Source organism: Emydura macquarii, unplaced genomic scaffold (genome assembly GCF_026122565.2).
Source record: "Emydura macquarii macquarii isolate MOO-44397 ecotype Brisbane River unplaced genomic scaffold, CSIRO-AGI_Emac_v2 contig_622, whole genome shotgun sequence".
Lineage (NCBI taxonomy): Eukaryota > Metazoa > Chordata > Testudines > Chelidae > Emydura > Emydura macquarii.
In genome coordinates, this window is record NW_027130759.1 from 82,812 (window position 1) to 100,016 (window position 17,205).

General features: G+C 48.4%; 1 protein-coding gene across 1 annotated transcript; it reads right to left on the bottom strand.

Moving 5' to 3' along the window:
- Positions 1-5,689: 5,689 nt before the first annotated feature.
- LOC137148227 (killer cell lectin-like receptor subfamily F member 1) lies at positions 5,690-14,950 on the bottom strand. The gene is made up of 6 exons (XM_067540871.1): positions 14,866-14,950; positions 12,638-12,736; positions 10,334-10,501; positions 7,871-8,025; positions 7,147-7,259; positions 5,690-5,813 (listed from the first exon to the last, which is right to left on the bottom strand). Exons 1-6 carry the CDS (start codon positions 14,948-14,950, stop codon positions 5,690-5,692), a joined length of 744 nt encoding a protein of 247 aa, XP_067396972.1.
- Positions 14,951-17,205: the final 2,255 nt, after the last annotated feature.

Genomic DNA, 17,205 nt, shown 5'->3' on the forward strand with positions numbered 1-17,205 from the left:
TCCCTGCCCGTCAGAGCTCTGCTGGGGTGATGCTGTTGGGGGTCCCCTACACCCACTACTCAGGTGGGGGGGACCTGCGTTCTCCCTTCCCTGGGACTGATCCCAGCTCACATGGAGTCGGAGGCTGGTGATTTGGGTGAGGGGAGATCCTGGCCTGCCCAAGGAGTGGTGCTGGGCAACAACCTAGCCCAGCACATAGCTGTTGTGTAGCCAGGATGGGACCAAGGGGCAGAATTTGCCTACGGCCCTGGATTGCCTGGATCCCACCCTGTTCCCAGGTCTGACACGCTGGCCTCCAGCTCTCAGGGGAAGCGCTGTGTGAATGGCTGGGGTCACACAACGGCCGCTGGGATTGTGCTGCAGTCTCTGTGCTGCTGGCGTTTCACTCCAGCCCCCCTCCCCCCTTCAGTCTGCCCTGACAGCTGATGTAAACTGCTTATGGTGTCCTGCATCCAGCTCTTCTGTGCAGCATTTCTGCCTCTCCGCCCCTTGCTGACACTCACCTGGAACCTCTCCCTAGGCAGTTTGGGTGGGTTGGGCCTGCAGGGGCCCCTCTGAACCCGGCTGGGTGTGTGTTAGGGGCAGGACCTGGGGTTAAAATCTCCACCCAGCATAAAGGCTCCATGGAGGCCAGTTGATCTTAGACCCTCTCTTGGCCCTGCTGCCCCACTGCCCCCTTTCTACCTGCCCCCTTCTGCTGGGGAGCTGGGCTGGGGCCTGTTGCTGCTGCAGGAAGGGGAATCCTGAGGGGCTGTGACTGCAGCAGCTCCCTGCGCTGCAGGAATGTCTCCCCCTGTCCATGACTGACCGGGAATGCCCAACTCCGACCTGCCACCAGCTCTGTGGCTTCTGTCTTGCAGGTTCCTGATAGGAGGAGGTGGTAACTGCGCGTATCTGGATGATCAGGATGGGGTCAGCAGCTCACTGTGTACCAGTGACAGATACTGGATCTGCACCAAACCCGATGTGTTCACAGAGGGAAAGGAGGCTGCGGTGGAAGCAGGCTCACATCAAGGATATTGTGGAATTAGTCCTGGAAAAGCCGGACTGATCTCTTCTTAATATCCCATGGGTGTCGCTAAACGTTGCTTTGGGTAAAAGCCTGAATATTTTTTAAAGTGGTTTTAATTTTCCATTTCGTTTTAGGAGCGCTGCACCTGCATAAGGGAGTGGAACTCCTGTCACGTGCCTCGTGGGATACCTAGGGCTGGGTCTGTAGGAGTAAGGGGAGATTTGTGGGTTGGGAGGGGGCAGGGAGTGGGTAGGTGTGACACAGGCAGACCAGGTACCAGCTCATGCCAAAGGCCCCATGGCTCCATGGGTCACAGCAATACACAGCTGAGATCAGGCTGGCTCACCCGTGTGCTAAAGTAGCTGTTAGAATGATAGGAATGTGCTTAGTCTTTATTCATTGTGTGTAAGCTGCGGCTCTGACACCTGTATCCCCCATTGTAAGGTTATGTTGGAGCGTTTGTGTTGGGCGCAGATTTGCCAACAATCTGTAAATTTACATTCAGTAAAAAAATGTACAATTTGAACACTGTCAGTTAATCCGTAAATAAATGAAAATGTTCGTGTAAGTGGGTAGAAATAAAACATATTGTATTTTGACTTCTTGTATCATAAAACTACACTGATCATGACTTTATCAATTTCTGTTTTCTATTATTGCACATGCCCAAAGAACCCGGTGGATCAATTAACTGCAGCTAAAACGATTGTTTTCCAAATTCCTGTGTACAGAATATTGTGAGCAAGTACACACTTTTGTGATATTATTGTATTGTTTATGGTATTTTTAGTGATGTCAGTAAAATGTTTCCTGTACTGTAAAAGAAAAATCAACTTCAGATCTTCATGTTAGTAAAAACTAAAATGCAAGGTTGGGAACCCTGGGCCCGGTGCCCCCGTGACTGTGTAACACCAGAGAGCAGAGTGGCATTAAGGAGTGTGAAGTGCTGATCTCCAACAGCTCAGCGCACAAGGCAGGAGATAGGATACAAACCCCTAACAAGAAGGAACCATATCTATCTCTGCACTGCTTGGACTCTGGGGGCCAAGGTTTCCTAGGCAGAAGTGAGAGATTCCCAGCTCCTTAGCCTGGGCTAGCGCTAAAGGACGCACAGAGCATATTGTAGTCCAGTGATACTCAGACTGTGACTCACGAGCTCCAATGGACTCTTTAATATATCTCCTGCGGCTCTTTGCAGCGCAGGATATTAAAATACTGTTATTTAATTATTAACCAATCAGGATGCTTTTACTGTGTTGGTAACCATTAAGCTGTCAACTTGCAATAAGTTATTAACTTATTTGCTATGAGAATAATATACTGTAAATTAACTATTTCCCTGTCATACTGTCTAAATATGAATAGTCCTATAGTAAATGAAACAATAAATTCACACTACTGTGATTCTGTTGGGTAATGCTGATCACTACTTTAACTCCTGAATCACTGAGGTTATAATAATTTATAATAATGCCCTATAATATTATAGTAGCATCACTGTATTATTCACTACAGTGATACTATTACTAAGTATACAGTATTCAATATTATAATAGACTCCCTGGGGTTATAATAATATAATAACCTATTTATAATAACCTATACTATTATAATATTATATAATAATATACACTAAATTAAATATTTCCCCTGTCATACTATTTAAACTTGAATAGTACTTTAGTAAATGAAATAGTGAATGCACACGACTGTGACTCTTTTGGGTAATGTTGATCACTACTTTGACTCCTGAATCATTGAGGTTTGAGTATCACCGTTCCAGACGCTTTTGAAACTTAAGATTGTAGCTGATTTTTTTATACATCTTTACCTGCTTTAACCTGGTAAAAAAATTGTTAAAAAGGAAATAAAAGTTGTCATATAATAAATTGATATAAGTGCTGCCTTTGGTGTGAGAGATCTAAGTTGAAGCTGACATGGGGTAAGTGACTGGACCTTTGGAACTGTGGGTAACCTGAATATTGCTGTGATTCTGGCTGAAAGAGATCATCTATCAGAAAGGGAGGCTCACTTGGGTGGCGAGACAGATCAGAGTACTCCATAGCCCTGTCTGTGACTCCACGATTATGCTGTTACAGTGTCTGAGGAGTTTACATTTGATCATTGATTGGTGAAATCTGAGTCTAGAACTCTCAACCAGTCCACCAATGCGTGGCGGGGTGAGGTAACGGCCAAGATCCAGTAACCCAGACATAATCACTGAGCGTGGTCCGTACGGATAATATGTAAGGAACTGTGTATCTCTACTGAAAATGATGCCCTTTAAAGTCTTGGCGTTAAGGCAGGTCACCAGCAGCTGACGTAACTCAGATGTTCCTTTCAGACTGCCTCCCTGTCTGGCCATCTGTGAGTTGTATGGCTGATGCTGGATGCCTGTTTGCATACTGAGCCAGGTGCAAAGTGAGAAATCGCAAATTCCACAAAAGAGGAAATCTACAGGAAAAAACAGAGCAGGGGGTGTCCTGTTTAAGAATAAAGACACAGGATGGGTCTGGTCTATCTTGGTGAGCGGAGACACACTGGGTCCTCCCCTCAGAGACAAACAGACAGCAAGCATGTCTCTTCAAAGAAGGGTCTGTTACCTGCCAGCTCGGTGTTCTTGGGGAACCAGGGCACAGTATCCGCCTGTCTGACTCATGAGGGACTCTCCCCTCTCCCCCAAGCCTCTGCCTGAACCAGAACTGATCAGAAGAAAGCTTACAAAAACAATGAAAAGGCAGTGGGAGACACATCTAAACCCCTTTGGACAATGGTGACAGGATTAAGGCAACTCCTCTAGACTCATTTGCATCGAAGATGAGACAGAGAGCCATCTCCATTAGCATACAGAATGGAGAACAGAGAGTCCAAGGCAGGGACCGCACTGAATTCTGGGATCAGAGAAGCAGGGAAGCACTGCATGATGGAGGATCTCTGCTCCAGATGATAATGAACCCACGCCTGCACACACCCAGCTTTGTCCAGCCCAAATAAAACAACTCTGGTAGACTCCCTTGAGTCATCATTTACCCATGAACAGATCTAGTGTTCTCCCTTGAACCATTGTTTCTTCCCTACAAAAACCCCTACCCAAGTTCAAAACTCTGTTCTGAGGCCTGGATCCAAAAGCCGCATCAGTTCCATGGGAACTTCACCTTTCCTGACTGGTCATGTTGGAGGCTCTGCCTGTCTCCAGCACTACGGGCTCTAAGCTGAACAGCCTGTGTCCTGGGATCCTTTGACCGGTTCAAGCTGCGCTGAGTGGTAAGACCCCAACTCTCTCTCTCCGGTTAAGCCCACTTTTTTCCCTCAGACCTAATTTGATCTCTCTCTCTCTCTCTCTCGCTCTCTCGCTCCAGGTATAACTTTCTAAACCTGACTTTTGTAATCAAACTTGGGATAGATTTCTCCAAATGAAATCGAGTAATATTGTAACTGTTTGTTTGTTTTTCTCTCCTTGTATGGCTGTTGCTATTAGTATCATAAGTTTTATATACCTGGCAATAAAATAACTTTTATAATCAAGCTGGTTCCCAGACTCTCTCCAAACTTTGTCTACTCTTACGTGTTCTCGGCTTCCCTATTTTGCTCTGCAGCAACGCTTCTCTTACCTCAGCTAAAGATCTCTGTAGTGTCCAACAATCCTGTGGGGTTTGCTCATCCAGGCGGTTACTACCAGAATAATTATAATGTGAAAGTGGGGGTAGGGACATGCTAAACCTGTGGCATACAAGGGTGGCAGCTTGGAAGTGCTCTGCAACCCAGCCTGCAGAGTCCAGGACATATAAGGGGTCAGCTTGAGAGTCCTGATTGACCTGGTCCACTCAGACATGCTCTGTTAATCTGTGAATATGTGTGTGTGTATATGTGGGTGTTTATCTGAGTCTGGGGCTGGAGGAACCCAGCCCTGGGAAACTTAGGTACTGCAGGGTAGCTGCATTGGGAGGGGACCTGCAGAAGGAAGAAGTAAAGCTCCATCTGAAAACACAAGTGACACATGCAATACATTGATAAAATTACACACACACACACACCAGAAAGTAACCCTAATAAATGAGCGCACCCCAAGGTAACGGGCAAATCTGGTAACAGGTCACAGCCTGCCTGGCTGTAAAGCGCTGCAAGGATTTAGGGTAAGCAGTACTTGGTTAGATGGTCTCCTATTTGTTAAATACGTCTGGGCACTAGAATGCATGTTATGATTTTATTTTACATGTAACCATTTGTTTCCAATACTTCTATTTGACTCTGCTTTGTTGAGCCGATCCCTGATTTCAACATGAACATATGTAAGCGCTGTGTGTTAAGCAGGGTGTAGATCAGATGTGGAACTGGTAAGCAGGGTGTGTGTGTGTATGGGAGGGAAAGATACTGTTCCTTTGGAAGCAGTGATCTGTGAATACGTCAAGTGTCCTGTGGGTCAGGGGCTGGATGCTCCAAGGGGTGCTTGGACGGCTTGAGGGCAGAGTGTGCCTATTACATCCAATGCCCCATCCCAGTAATCAGGACCAAAGGGAGGAACTGTGACTGAGAGGGGTATCTGTGTCCCAATGCCTCCCGGGGTTCTGCTCTGCCCCGGTTTAGCACTCTGCCTAATGCTGCAATCCCGCCCCGTGAGACTAATCGCAAAGTATTTTGTATTACAGATATACAGATGCTGATCCTCAGCGCCACTGTTTAGATCACGGCAGCTTCTTTCTGGCAGATCCATTTGAGCTCAGAATCACACGTCTCAGACCCAATCCGGCTGCTTTTTATCCAACCGCAGCGGTTCCCTTCAGCAGAGCCTGAGACTCGGAAACTGCAGAATTAGAGAGAGATTCAGTGTCATTGTAAAAACAAGGAGAGTCCTGTAGCACTTTAAAGACTAACAAATTTAACTTCTGCAGGCATAAGCTTTCGTGGCCTTTAACCCACTTAGTCAGATGTCTGTGTGATTCCCCTTAACCAGGAAAGGCCCAGAGGTGATATTTCTCCTCCCCCTCACTCTAATGGGAAGCTTGGCTCTGGTGTTGTCCTTCATCTCTGTAATTTTCCTACAGAGCTTCAGCTGAGACGATATCCCAGCATGTGAGATGAGTTGGGGGGTCTCTGGAACCAACTAAGCTGAATCTCATGGGGCTGGTGACCTGTTATTTGTTGGTTGGAAGCAACCACCTTGAGCTCCCGCCTCAGCTTTCCTTTGAAAACCAAGTCTGAGTCTCCTGGGTGAGAGGAAACCTGCACCTGTGACCGGTGTAACGGACGGCTGCAGGGAGCCTGAAGGCTTCTTCAGATGCACAGTGAGGGCTGGATTCACAAAGGGACTTTCAGTACCTGCCTCCCAGACTCACGTCCCCCTGGGATGCACAAAACCCAGCTCAGCGGCCACCAAACCCTGGATGTGCCTACATTGCTCAGTGCCGACATTTGCAGAGTAAAAGTTTCCTAAGTGCCTGTGTTTCCACCTCTCGCCATCTAGGCTGCTGCCTCCCTCAGGCTGGGGGCTGTCTACACCCCAGTGTGATGCAGGATCAGGAGCCAGCAGGCATGCGCAGAGGTCGCTAAGGGGGTTGGGCCACACAGGCCAGCTCACACAAAACCGGGAGGAGCAAGCGCTCCCAGGTCACTTTTAGCCCAGGGGTTCGGACACTCCCCTGGAAAGACGGAGACCCCAGTTCAGCTCCCCCTTGTGCCTGCAGAGGTGAAGGAATTTGAACAGGGATCTCCCACCTCCTAGGAGCAGTAGCTAACACTGAGCTATGCGATAGTCTGGGGTGGAGGGGAGAGGGGAGAGTCCCTCAGTCTCTGCTGTTGATGCTGTCACAAGGGTAAAATTCCTCCTCCCAGCACCGAGTCTACTTAAAATCACCACAATAGAGGCTCAGACTAAGGGATTGTCTGCATTTACAGCGCTGCACTGAAGACTACCTATGCCGACGGGACAGCTTCTCCCCTCGGTGCGGGTGCAGGGACGGCTACACCAAGGCCTTTGCTGACGCAGAAGAAATACCTTTAACCAACGGAGCTAGGCTGGTAAAACTTTCCAGTGTAGACAAGGCCTTAGTTCAACTTTGTGCATTGCACATCAGCAAGTCACACAATGGAGCTTTCCCCAAGCACCTGTCCAACAGTACACATCAGGCAGCACTCACCGTGCTGGGTCTAACGGGGACCCGTCCACCCAGGTCCACGTCCCCTTTGAGGGTGTCACGTTAAGTCCAATCCAGATGTAGCTTGCACCTCGTATCACATCCTGTATGAAATCCTGGGAAGTGCAAAGCCGAGGGGTGGGGTGAATGTGCCGTAACCGGCTAGAATTCCCTGAGCGCTCCCGTTCGATACCTGCTCTTGGCTACAGTGGCTCTGCCCGTGATGCCAGCCGGAGAACCCATCCGCACCTGAGCTAATTCACCCTCTCCCCTGGGCGGGCAGAGTCCCAGGGTAGGGGCAGGAAATGTGGCTCTCTCTGTGCAGACATGGAAACACCAGTACCAGGCCTGGGGGTCAGAGGCTGAGCTGGCCCTTTAAGGGGGTCCTGGGTTCAGTCTCACCTGTGACTAGGCGCCCCTAGACTGAGAGGTGAAGGCCCGGGGGAGCTACAAGTGCAGCCCTTAGGGGTGCAAAGGCTGCAGGAGCCAGCTAGGAAGGGACGTCAGGACTGGAAAATCTGTGTTGTTCTTGCTCTGAACTCTGTGTTCATAAGCCAGACTCCGAGAAGGGAGAAAACACCCCAGTGGGCGTTTGATTAACTGGGGACAAGGAGAAATGAGGCAGGGGGGTCGAGGCAGGCTGGATATAAACCCCGCTGCACTAGGACTGTGCTCAGTGACTCCTGTCTCGCTCCAGCTGGAGGTTTATGATCCTGTATTTTGTTACCATCTCCTCCTGGGTCTGGATCACCAGCATGCGAGAGCTCTTCCGCGAGCAGTCCTCACGGCTCCCAGTCCAGGCTTTACGCTCTTTAGACAGCCAGTAGCACTTGTCCCCATGCAGCTGCCAGTCGCTGGGGCAGAGTTTGCACCCGGAGCCCTCTGGCGGGAGAGATGTGAACAGAGGTGTCGTTAGTGCTGAAAACTCAAACTCTGCCTGGCTGAAAACTCCTGTTGAAAGCTGATTTTTAATGGAAAATGCCATGGTGACCACAATGAAAGTTTTTAGTTTGGCTCAAATTTTTCGTTTTTTGTTGGAGAGAAGGGACTTAAAATGAAATACTGATTTTTGTGGGGGAGAGGGAGGATTTCATTCATTTTTGGAGTGGAAATAAACATTCTTAACATTTCCCCACCCCATTAGAAGAGAGAGGAAGGACTGTCACTTTTCTACGTCCTTCAAAGGACATCAAACTTTTATTTCTTTTCATCTTTTTCATGAACTAGGTTTGCAGTGTATCAGCTTTAGTCCAAGATATTGCTTAAGTTTTCTCCTGCAGGCATGGAAAGAGCCTTCAGACTCAATGTATTAGTGAGGGCTGTTCTCAGGAGTCAGTACTCACAACAGGACACGCTGTAGATTCGGACTGCGTTGTGCTGACAGAGCTGGGAGGCCAGAGAGGAGAGAATTCACTTGAAGTTTTTACATGGTTTTTACGGTTTTGCTCTCTTACTAAAGATCTGCTCCAACTTAGTCGCAAGTTCTGGGCTCAGTGCAGGAATCACTGGCTGGGAATCTCTGGGATTTGACCGTGTCAGCTTATAAAAGCTGAACGGAGACAGGCCCAGCCTCTGCCCCGATGGGAGACCTCAAACGCTAGTGTTAGGGTTCAGCTGAGAGTTAAAAGTAACGTTCCATTATGGTCATTACAAATCCCATGACGCTTCTTTAATGGTGGAGGTCTGCATCTGTTCAAATTACAGTTTGGGGGGCTACAGTTTGCCTCCCTCAAACGCCCCCTGCAGTTCCAGTAGGTGAGGGGATTCTGCTTCAACCCTTCCCCCAGGACATCGTCTCCAGTCTTGTGTGCTGCTGAACAGCTGTTAAGTTTCACCCCAGAGGTGGCTGCATTTTCAGTAGTGGAGGAAATGATTCCCATAAGGACTATGTGGTTTGTAAAGCACTTTGGGATCTAACCTCTGTAGCAGTTGTGTTATTATTACACTGTTGTTAAAATTGCCTGTACCCCAGCAATGGGAATTACTCTGACCACTAGATGTCACTGCTGCTTCTCTGCACAAACAGCTGAGGATTATTATTTATTGTACTTAGAGTGTAAGTGCCTTTGAGCAGGAACTGGGGTTATTTATTTAGTTGTTTATTTTTACCTCAGCGGGCAGGACTGGGCTGTATACAAAGCAATAATTAGTGTTACACTGTCAGTGAGCGGCTCCAGTCATGGATCAGAGCCCCAGGGTGCAAGGTGCTGTACATGCACATAGTAAGACAATCCCCAAAGAACTCCCAGTCAAAACAGGTTGAGGTAAAGAGGAGAAGGATGCCATGGACAGAGTAAAATAACCATGATATGGGTACTGTGACAGGCACCTTCAGCATTGATCTTGCCCCCACCAACTGGGATTGCTGAAATGAAAGAAGACAGAGGTTCTTGGGATGTACAGCCCATCTCTGCTATGTCTAAAGCAATAAAAGGCACCCCAGCAACTTAAAAATCACCCTGCGGGATGACCATTGTTTTCCCACTGTAGTTACGAGTAGAGTCGAGTGAAAATATTTTGGCCACTTTACTTGACAAAAAAAAAAGCCTTTGTTCCAGAACGAAAATCACTGCAGAAAATGTTTCACTTGAGAATTTCCAGTTTTTGGTTGAAATAATAATAATAAAAAATCCCTGGAGACAACATTTTCTCCTACATTTAGCCTCCTTTTGGCTGCCCATGTTGCTGACTCTCACATTTTTATCACAAGGCTCACAATTTTTGGTGTTTTTCCTTGAAGCCCCAGCTCGCTGAGTCACGTGATTAAGTGAGAAACTTGGTTAGTTTTTTTTAAAAAGTGGGGGAGGTTGGGGAGAAAAGCTTGAAAGTATGACTTTAGTTCAACCTAGAACCTCAGACACCAGAAAGTGAATAACAAGAAAACCCCCAAAACAAACAAACAAAAATACCCCACAACACCAACAGCCCAAACCTCAAAGTATTATTTTTCTAACTTCTCATGATTTTTGAGTTCCTGAGTGATGGTTTTTGAACAGCAGGTGATGCAATGCTGGAGTGATATAAATAAAGGGAGTTGGGATCTTAGTGCGAATGAGAATCTGGCCCATTGAATTTCAAGCTGACAGAGTCCCTTTAACATGGTTACTGGGTTTTTAGTCACAGCAAGAGCCCTGCAAACTTTTCCAGGGAGAGCGACTCATGGTTCTGAGACAGCAGGAGCCGGGGTTACCTGCCAAGCTGCCGTGGTGGGGTTCACATAGAATTGGTTTCAAACGAGACCGGAAATCCTCCAAGTGGGAGCTGCATTCAGTGCTACTGACGATTCTGGTTTCATTCTTCTCCACTGTATTCAGAGGTCCTCTGGTTTGTCCTTCACACGAGATGTGCAGCTGGGAAACTTCAAAACAGCATCACCGTCACTTCTAAGGCAACTATTTAGGGATTAAAACCCAGCCTGTGGAGGGTGTGAAATCATCAAGTGTCCATCATGGCTCGGGTAGAGGCAGAGAGAGAAACTCGGGCCTTGTCTACACGAGAAAAATAAATGGACATATTTCCGTCGACTTTCAGCCACCGCTCTAATTATAATTCCAGCGGTGACTGCTGTCCACACTGCTCTCCTCGGGTCAGTGCAGAGCACTTCCACCCACCTAAGGGGCAGCGTGGGGGGTGCTGAGGCAGCCTCTCCCATGCCCCAGCTCACAGCCAGGAGCAGGGGGCAGCCACTCTTGTCCCGCCCAGTCCCAGCGCGCAACCATGAGCCACCCACGACTCGCTCTACAGGGACGCAGTATCTACACCGACACTGCATCACCCTCGCTCTGCCAACAAAAGCTCTGCACCTCTCCTCAAGGTGGTTTTATTTTGTCAAAAATAACAGCAGTTTTGTCAGCGGGGGAGGGTGTGTGTGTGTGATTGTAGTGTGTGTGTGTGTGTGACTGTAGTGTGTACACCAGCACAGTTTTGTCCACAAAAGCTAAGTTTTGTTGACAAAATTCTCTAGTGTCGACCAGGCCTCATTCACTACAGGTGTAAGCAGAGTCTGAATGAGCTCTCCTGATATCTAGTGATGAACTGGGGGAAAAGACCCCAGGAGCAGACTGTATTTGCATAGACACGCCTACTCTCCCTAGGCATTCAGCAGGCAGACCTGCTTCGCCAAAGGGATCGATGTTGGCTGGTGCTGGATTACAAATCGCTCTAGACTCAAAGACCTTCCACTCCACCGACAGGAATGTATAGATTAAAGGACCATCTACACCACATCACTGACTCAGTGAGGGACAATCCACTACTATGGACATATCTGCTCCCCATGAACCGCATCCTGTGTAACCCCTGCCATAAGTGATGTTCCCAAATTACCGATCGTCTTTTGTTTTTTCAAATCAAAGCCCTCGACCCCTGTGTCCAGGTTACTGCAGATTCTGCATTCCTTGCACTGGTTAAAACTTCTCACCCAACTCTGCTCTCGTCAGTAATCTGGACACTGTACCCGGACGTCCAGCAGCTCTTTGTGTAAACTCTGTGAATTGTTTGTACTTTTAAACATGACCTTTCATAAAATGTATTACATTGAACGCAGGACAATGAAAGGTCGTTATCCCGACTGTACCGGGAAAGGGCAGCAGAACTGTGCTTAGCCTGCCCTGATTGAGGGGCTCACTGTAACCTGAACTTCCCCTGCTAAGCAGGGGGTAGGGATGCTACATCTCTCTGTGGCTCAGCGTGGGAGTGGGGGTTAGGGTTTGACAGACGGACGGTCAGTCAGTCAGTGGAGTCTGCCTGAAGAGTCAGGATATGTCTACAGAGCAATTAAAGTGGATTCCATAGAGAGTCCTTGTTGCTATTCAGTGATTACTAGAGCTGAGATCAGATCACTGAGGAGCAGGTCTAGGGGCTGGCCAGACCCTTAGGGCAGGTCTGAGCACAGAGTTGCAGGGGAAGCCAGTGAAGAGGCCCTAGCAATCACTAACAGCTGAAATCACTCAGAGCTGGGTTTGGGAGTGGGGGAATTTCAGAGCTCAGCATCGCAGCAGAAGTGGCCATGAGCAGCAAGCAGCAGCAGAGATGAGCAGCAGCAGCCATGAGCCGATTGCAGAGGTGGTGGCAGTAGCAGAGACATTAATCCATGGCTCCCTTCCCGTTTTGGGGTGGGAGGGGCAGGGAACCCACACGAACGAACCTTGAACTCTGGGTCTTCACTGACTAAGGACGGTAACTGTGAGTGGGGTGCAGCGGAGGGTGTGGCATGGTAAAAGAGATATTTGTTTGTTGGGCTTTCACACCCCAAGGTGGTAAACTGAGGCAAGGACACTGCCCAGTGTACGGTGGGAGGAAGGGGTGTTTGCCGATACCACCTGGCAGAGGGGTTACGCACAGTCTGGGTGTGTTCCACTTCCTCTGCCTGTGTAACAGCGATGCTGTCCCAGTCAGATCATGTGTGTCCTGAACTACGCTCCTAACTGCACCTGTTTGTACAAATAACATACGTGTGGCTATGCAAACGACTCAGTGACCTTGAGTTACTCACCCCAAACAGCCAGCGCTATCACAGCCCCCAACAGGACGAGGATCCCAGCCCCGGCCAACCCTAGAGTGACCCAGATCCAGCGCGGATACCGATGGGAACCTGTAAGAGACAGTGTTTGCTGACCAGGGATCCTAGTTTTCTGGGTTAATAAAGCCAAAATTCTCTGATAAAAAACCACTAAAATCCACATATTTCCATGATTAAAATGAAAAGCTGAATTTAATTTCCCGAGCCACAATATATATAACCCTAGACACAATATATATATAGGTATCGGTTGAACACAATGTTTTACTGATAAATATTTAGAAATTTTCAATAAGTTTGACACCTACCAATGCCATCAATCACTGCAATACAATAAAATTAATAGAACTGCCATTTGTATTTCTGACATATACCAAATACTTCAATGTCTGTATTCTGTATTTTCAGCAAAATGTTTGGGTTTTTTTTTTAAATGCACAAAAAATAAAGCGAAAATTGCTTTTATATTAATTTTATTCACTTTCGGAATTAGTCCTAGAGGCTGAAATGAAAGTTGAGATGCCTTAAACCAGGAACCCCCATGTGCCATTGAGTAAACGCTATAGTCCGGGAGCAGTTTACTGGAGTGTATTTAGCTGTGTCCATTTAAAGCATGTTCAAAAATCAACCACAAGAGGGCGAGGTAGCATGTGTTGAATAAGTGACACTGGTACTTGCAGTAAAATTTAGTTAATAGTTAATATATCTTTTTATTTTTTTCACAAAATGTAAAAACTAAACATTCTCCGTAAAAATTGCAAAGTCTGTGTTTTTCCCTGGCAAACGGATTTGGTGGATCCCTGATGGTGATGCACCATCAGCCTCCAGCATGAAGAACACACATGAAGAACACACGCCCCTCGAGGTCGGGAATGAGTTAGACCAGCACCAGGCACTTTTGCGCCTGGCTAACCGGCTCCTCCCCAAGAGTTGCACCAGTGTAATTATGCTGGTTTCTAACCAAAAATCACAATGGCACCAAATCTGCAGGCCCATCAGCCCTCACTCAGATCCCTGAAACGCCATCTCCAAACTTACATGTCTACACTGCAACTGGGAGGTGGGAGTTTGGCCTACCTACGCGACTGAGCAGCACGCTCCCAGCTGCAATGTAGACCTGTTCTGTGTCTCTCTAGTCTGCTCCCTTCTGCCACTGCAAACCGTGAGAGATACATGCAGTGACCAGCTGATGGCGCTGTGCTACACTTCCGCCCCTGCCCCCTACACACCTCTTTCCCCTACAGACTGGAAACTGACTGTGCCCTTTGCTGTGGAACGTCTCCAACATTTGCCTAAAATTTCCCCATTTCCAAGACTTCAATAATTTTCCAAGCAATTATTCCTGCCCGGCAGCTTGTCAGCGGAAATATTTGCACAAAAGGGGCCCAAACACAGATATTGTGAACTCGTTTCAAAATTCAAACCAATACAAGGGGAGATTTGCTTGGGTATTACCCCACTCCTAGCCTGGGAAGGAAGGAAAGAATTGACAGCTGGGACCACTGACGTTCACATTGAATTGGTGCATCGTTGGCTGACTCCCTTGGCCTTATGGAAAATGCAGCATTAGTCTTTGTTTAGACCAAGATCGTAAGCTCCGGGAACCTCCAGAATGAGGATGCACATTTAGATTTCATAATAAGGCTACAGCACATTTTCCATTGTCTTTCACAGCAGTGTTGTCTCATCCAATTGTTTGCATTCGGTGTCCTATGAAAATACACTTACTGGTGGTCAGTCCAGCACCACACCTGTGGATTTGTCATAGCCCTAAAATTTACTGGGTGCTTTGTTGGTTTGCTACTTTCCCCCTGTGCAATTACACTGCGCCATGCTGCAGAAACCGCCAGACGTCAATGGTGCTATTCGTGGTGGTAAATCCTACACCTATGAGTCAGCATCAGCCCTTAGCCGTGACGTTGGAAACACAGGGAGTATTTTCACTCACTCACTCTCTCGTGAAGTGAGTTGTGCTTCACTCCACGGGGTGTCTGCTCATCCTGGGACACTCTCCTTCATCCCCTCTCTGAAACACTACACGCAAAGGCCTCGGGTGGAGTTTTCAGAGCTGTCCAGTGGAGTTGGGCACCGAACTCTCCTAGTAAATTTCAGCTCCGTTGGGTCTCTGTGAAGCCCCAGGCACTCCCTGTAATTGCTGTGTAGGAAAAGTAGACACCCTGGAAGGATGTTCAGTCACTTACTTTGAGCCCCAGCTCCAGAGGGGCGGCCTGGTTGTCTCTGCTTCGGCTGGCGGTTTAATACTGCGTAGCCCTCTTCGTCCTCCATTACCCAAGCTCGTCCCAGCAGGTGCTCAGACGGGGAAGGGGGGCCCACTAACCGGTCATCACACTTGGTCTGTGCAGCTCAGGGCTACCACCAGCACTGACTGTTCTTCAAGAGAAACCAGACAGGAAATGCAGCCACTGAGCGCGGGTGTGGTCTGCGCTACATCTGTCTCCTCTGCCCTCCTCTGAGCTGGACTGCAGAACTGAACTGGTTAGACAGGACGGCTTTGAGCACGAGTGGCAAAGTAGAGTGCTGGTATGTGTGTGAGCGGTATTCTGGGGCAGGGCTCAAAGAGGGCAGAGTTAAGGTTGTTTTGTGGGTGGGCAGTTTCTCTCTGAGTGTTTATACATCAGTGACCTATGCTTGTTTGCTAGAACAGCTGCATATCACATTGTGTTTTGTTTGACCAGCCCTTGGGGCTACAATCCGGCAGGTAAATAAAGAGGTTTTTGGAATTAGTGCAGGCAGTTCGACACTAGGAAGAATTGCAGCCGGCCAGAGACCTCGCTGCCAGCTCGACCTGCTGGAAATTGATTGTAGCCACATCCGCAAACGCACGCGCATGACACTAACCCACGGGCTCTCACAGGAAATTGCCTTTGGTCAAGAAATCACGTAGCAGCAGGGGGTTGTTCACGCCATCAACATCCTCTGATGCTGCGGGCTGCCTCAGATCAGCGTTTCCTCTCCGTGCTCAGTGCTGCCCTTCCTGGCTCTGAACTCCCACTCCCCACACTCTGCCTGTGTCCCAAAGACCAGAATCGTAGATGGGCAGGATGCAGGGGAAGGGTAACAACAAGAAGAGGCCAAACAAGTGTTGCATAGCATGACAGGGCAGCTTACTATTGTGGGTTGCCAGTGGTATTTCAGCCTTCTCAGAAGGCACATCCTAGAGTCATGCTGATAGAAATCAATTTATTTTTCCCTGCTCATTTTACCTGATTGCCGGATCTATCACCGGGTAAACTGACTGAGATCACACTAGCCGGTGACATGTAATGAATAACTATAATTATTGTTATTACCTATTTATCATAAACAGAAGCCCTTTAAAGTACCACCAGAACCATAAACACTGGTATTGAGTACACAATGGAGGAACTAAACCCCAGGCCCAATACCACAAACACAACCCCGGGTTCCCACAGTACGTGATAGTATTTATGGTATTTCTTCTCGCCCTCCAGGGAGTGCTGGTCACGACACAGGTGAGTGTGTCTGCTTCTCTTCCTGGACAGACACCATCTGCTTCTCTTCCTGGTCCGACGCTGTCTGCTCCTCTTCCTTGTCCGTATCCGCGCAAACACAACGACACCCTGCCACGCTACCACTCCGATGGGCAGCCCCGAGTTCTGGCACTCCCTGCCTTAAATCACCTCTGCTGGGGCTGTCCTTAGCCAATCGGCTGCCAGGATTTCTCCCGCCTTCTGGCCTTTGCACACGGCTCTCATGTTGTGCACACGGCACCAATGCCTTTGCACTCCGCACTACAGCTGATGTTTTCCCGCCTTTTCCCCGTCACTGGGCAGGATCCAGGCCTTGGCATCCTGCCAACCGTCAGCATCTGACTTGCCTGGGTCAGACTCCAAGATGGAGTCCAAATCCAATATGGAGTCTGACCTTGTCATCAGCTAGTTACATTCCAGGGGAGGGTACATAAACATTCCTAAACATATTCCAACAATGCCCCTCAGCCCAGTAGCTGTGGCAGAAACCAGCTTTTTTTCTGCTTAACGTTTGCCCCTGCGATTGATACAATCAGTTCCCAATCCCATGTTCCTAGCGTTCCCACAGCTCAGCAGGGGCTATGTGCAGAGGGAAGCAGAAAAACAGACGCTGGAACGCGGGTGGCAGGAGTCGCTGCCTGCTTCTCACCAACTGCAGCCTGAAGACATTTTCATCCCTTGTGCCAAGGGCTTTGCCTGAGGCACAGACGGGCTTCTCAGCCTCCATCGAATGCCTGCAGAGTCCTGAGCGGCAAAGCGCTTCTGAGTGACAAAGAGGCCTGGGGGATCTGGGTTGTACCCAGTGACGTACGCAGTCAAGGGGTTTTCACTGGGAGGGTCTGTAACCCATTTCTGAGAAAGTAACACGCAGATTCAGACAAATGTTCAGAGTCCACAGCGATGGGCTTATCTTTGGGGGACAAACACTGCCAGCTCTGTGTGCCCCCTCCCAGGGTAGTGGGAGTGCCTGCTGCCCTTTGGGTTATAACCTGGGAGGTGGACTCTAATAAAATCTATCGGGGCGGCACT

Bases quoted from the DNA above. Each gene is read 5' to 3' on its own strand.
- LOC137148227 (XM_067540871.1), bottom strand. From the start codon at position 14,950: ATGGAGGACGAAGAGGGCTACGCAGTATTAAACCGCCAGCCGAAGCAG. The intron at 12,737-14,865 runs GTAAGTGACTGA...TGTCTCTTACAG, and splicing joins CTCTGGAGCTGGGGCTCAAA to GTTCCCATCGGTATCCGCGC. The intron at 5,814-7,146 runs GTGAGTGCTGCC...CTAATTCTGCAG, and splicing joins TCCCCGTTAGACCCAGCACG to TTTCCGAGTCTCAGGCTCTG.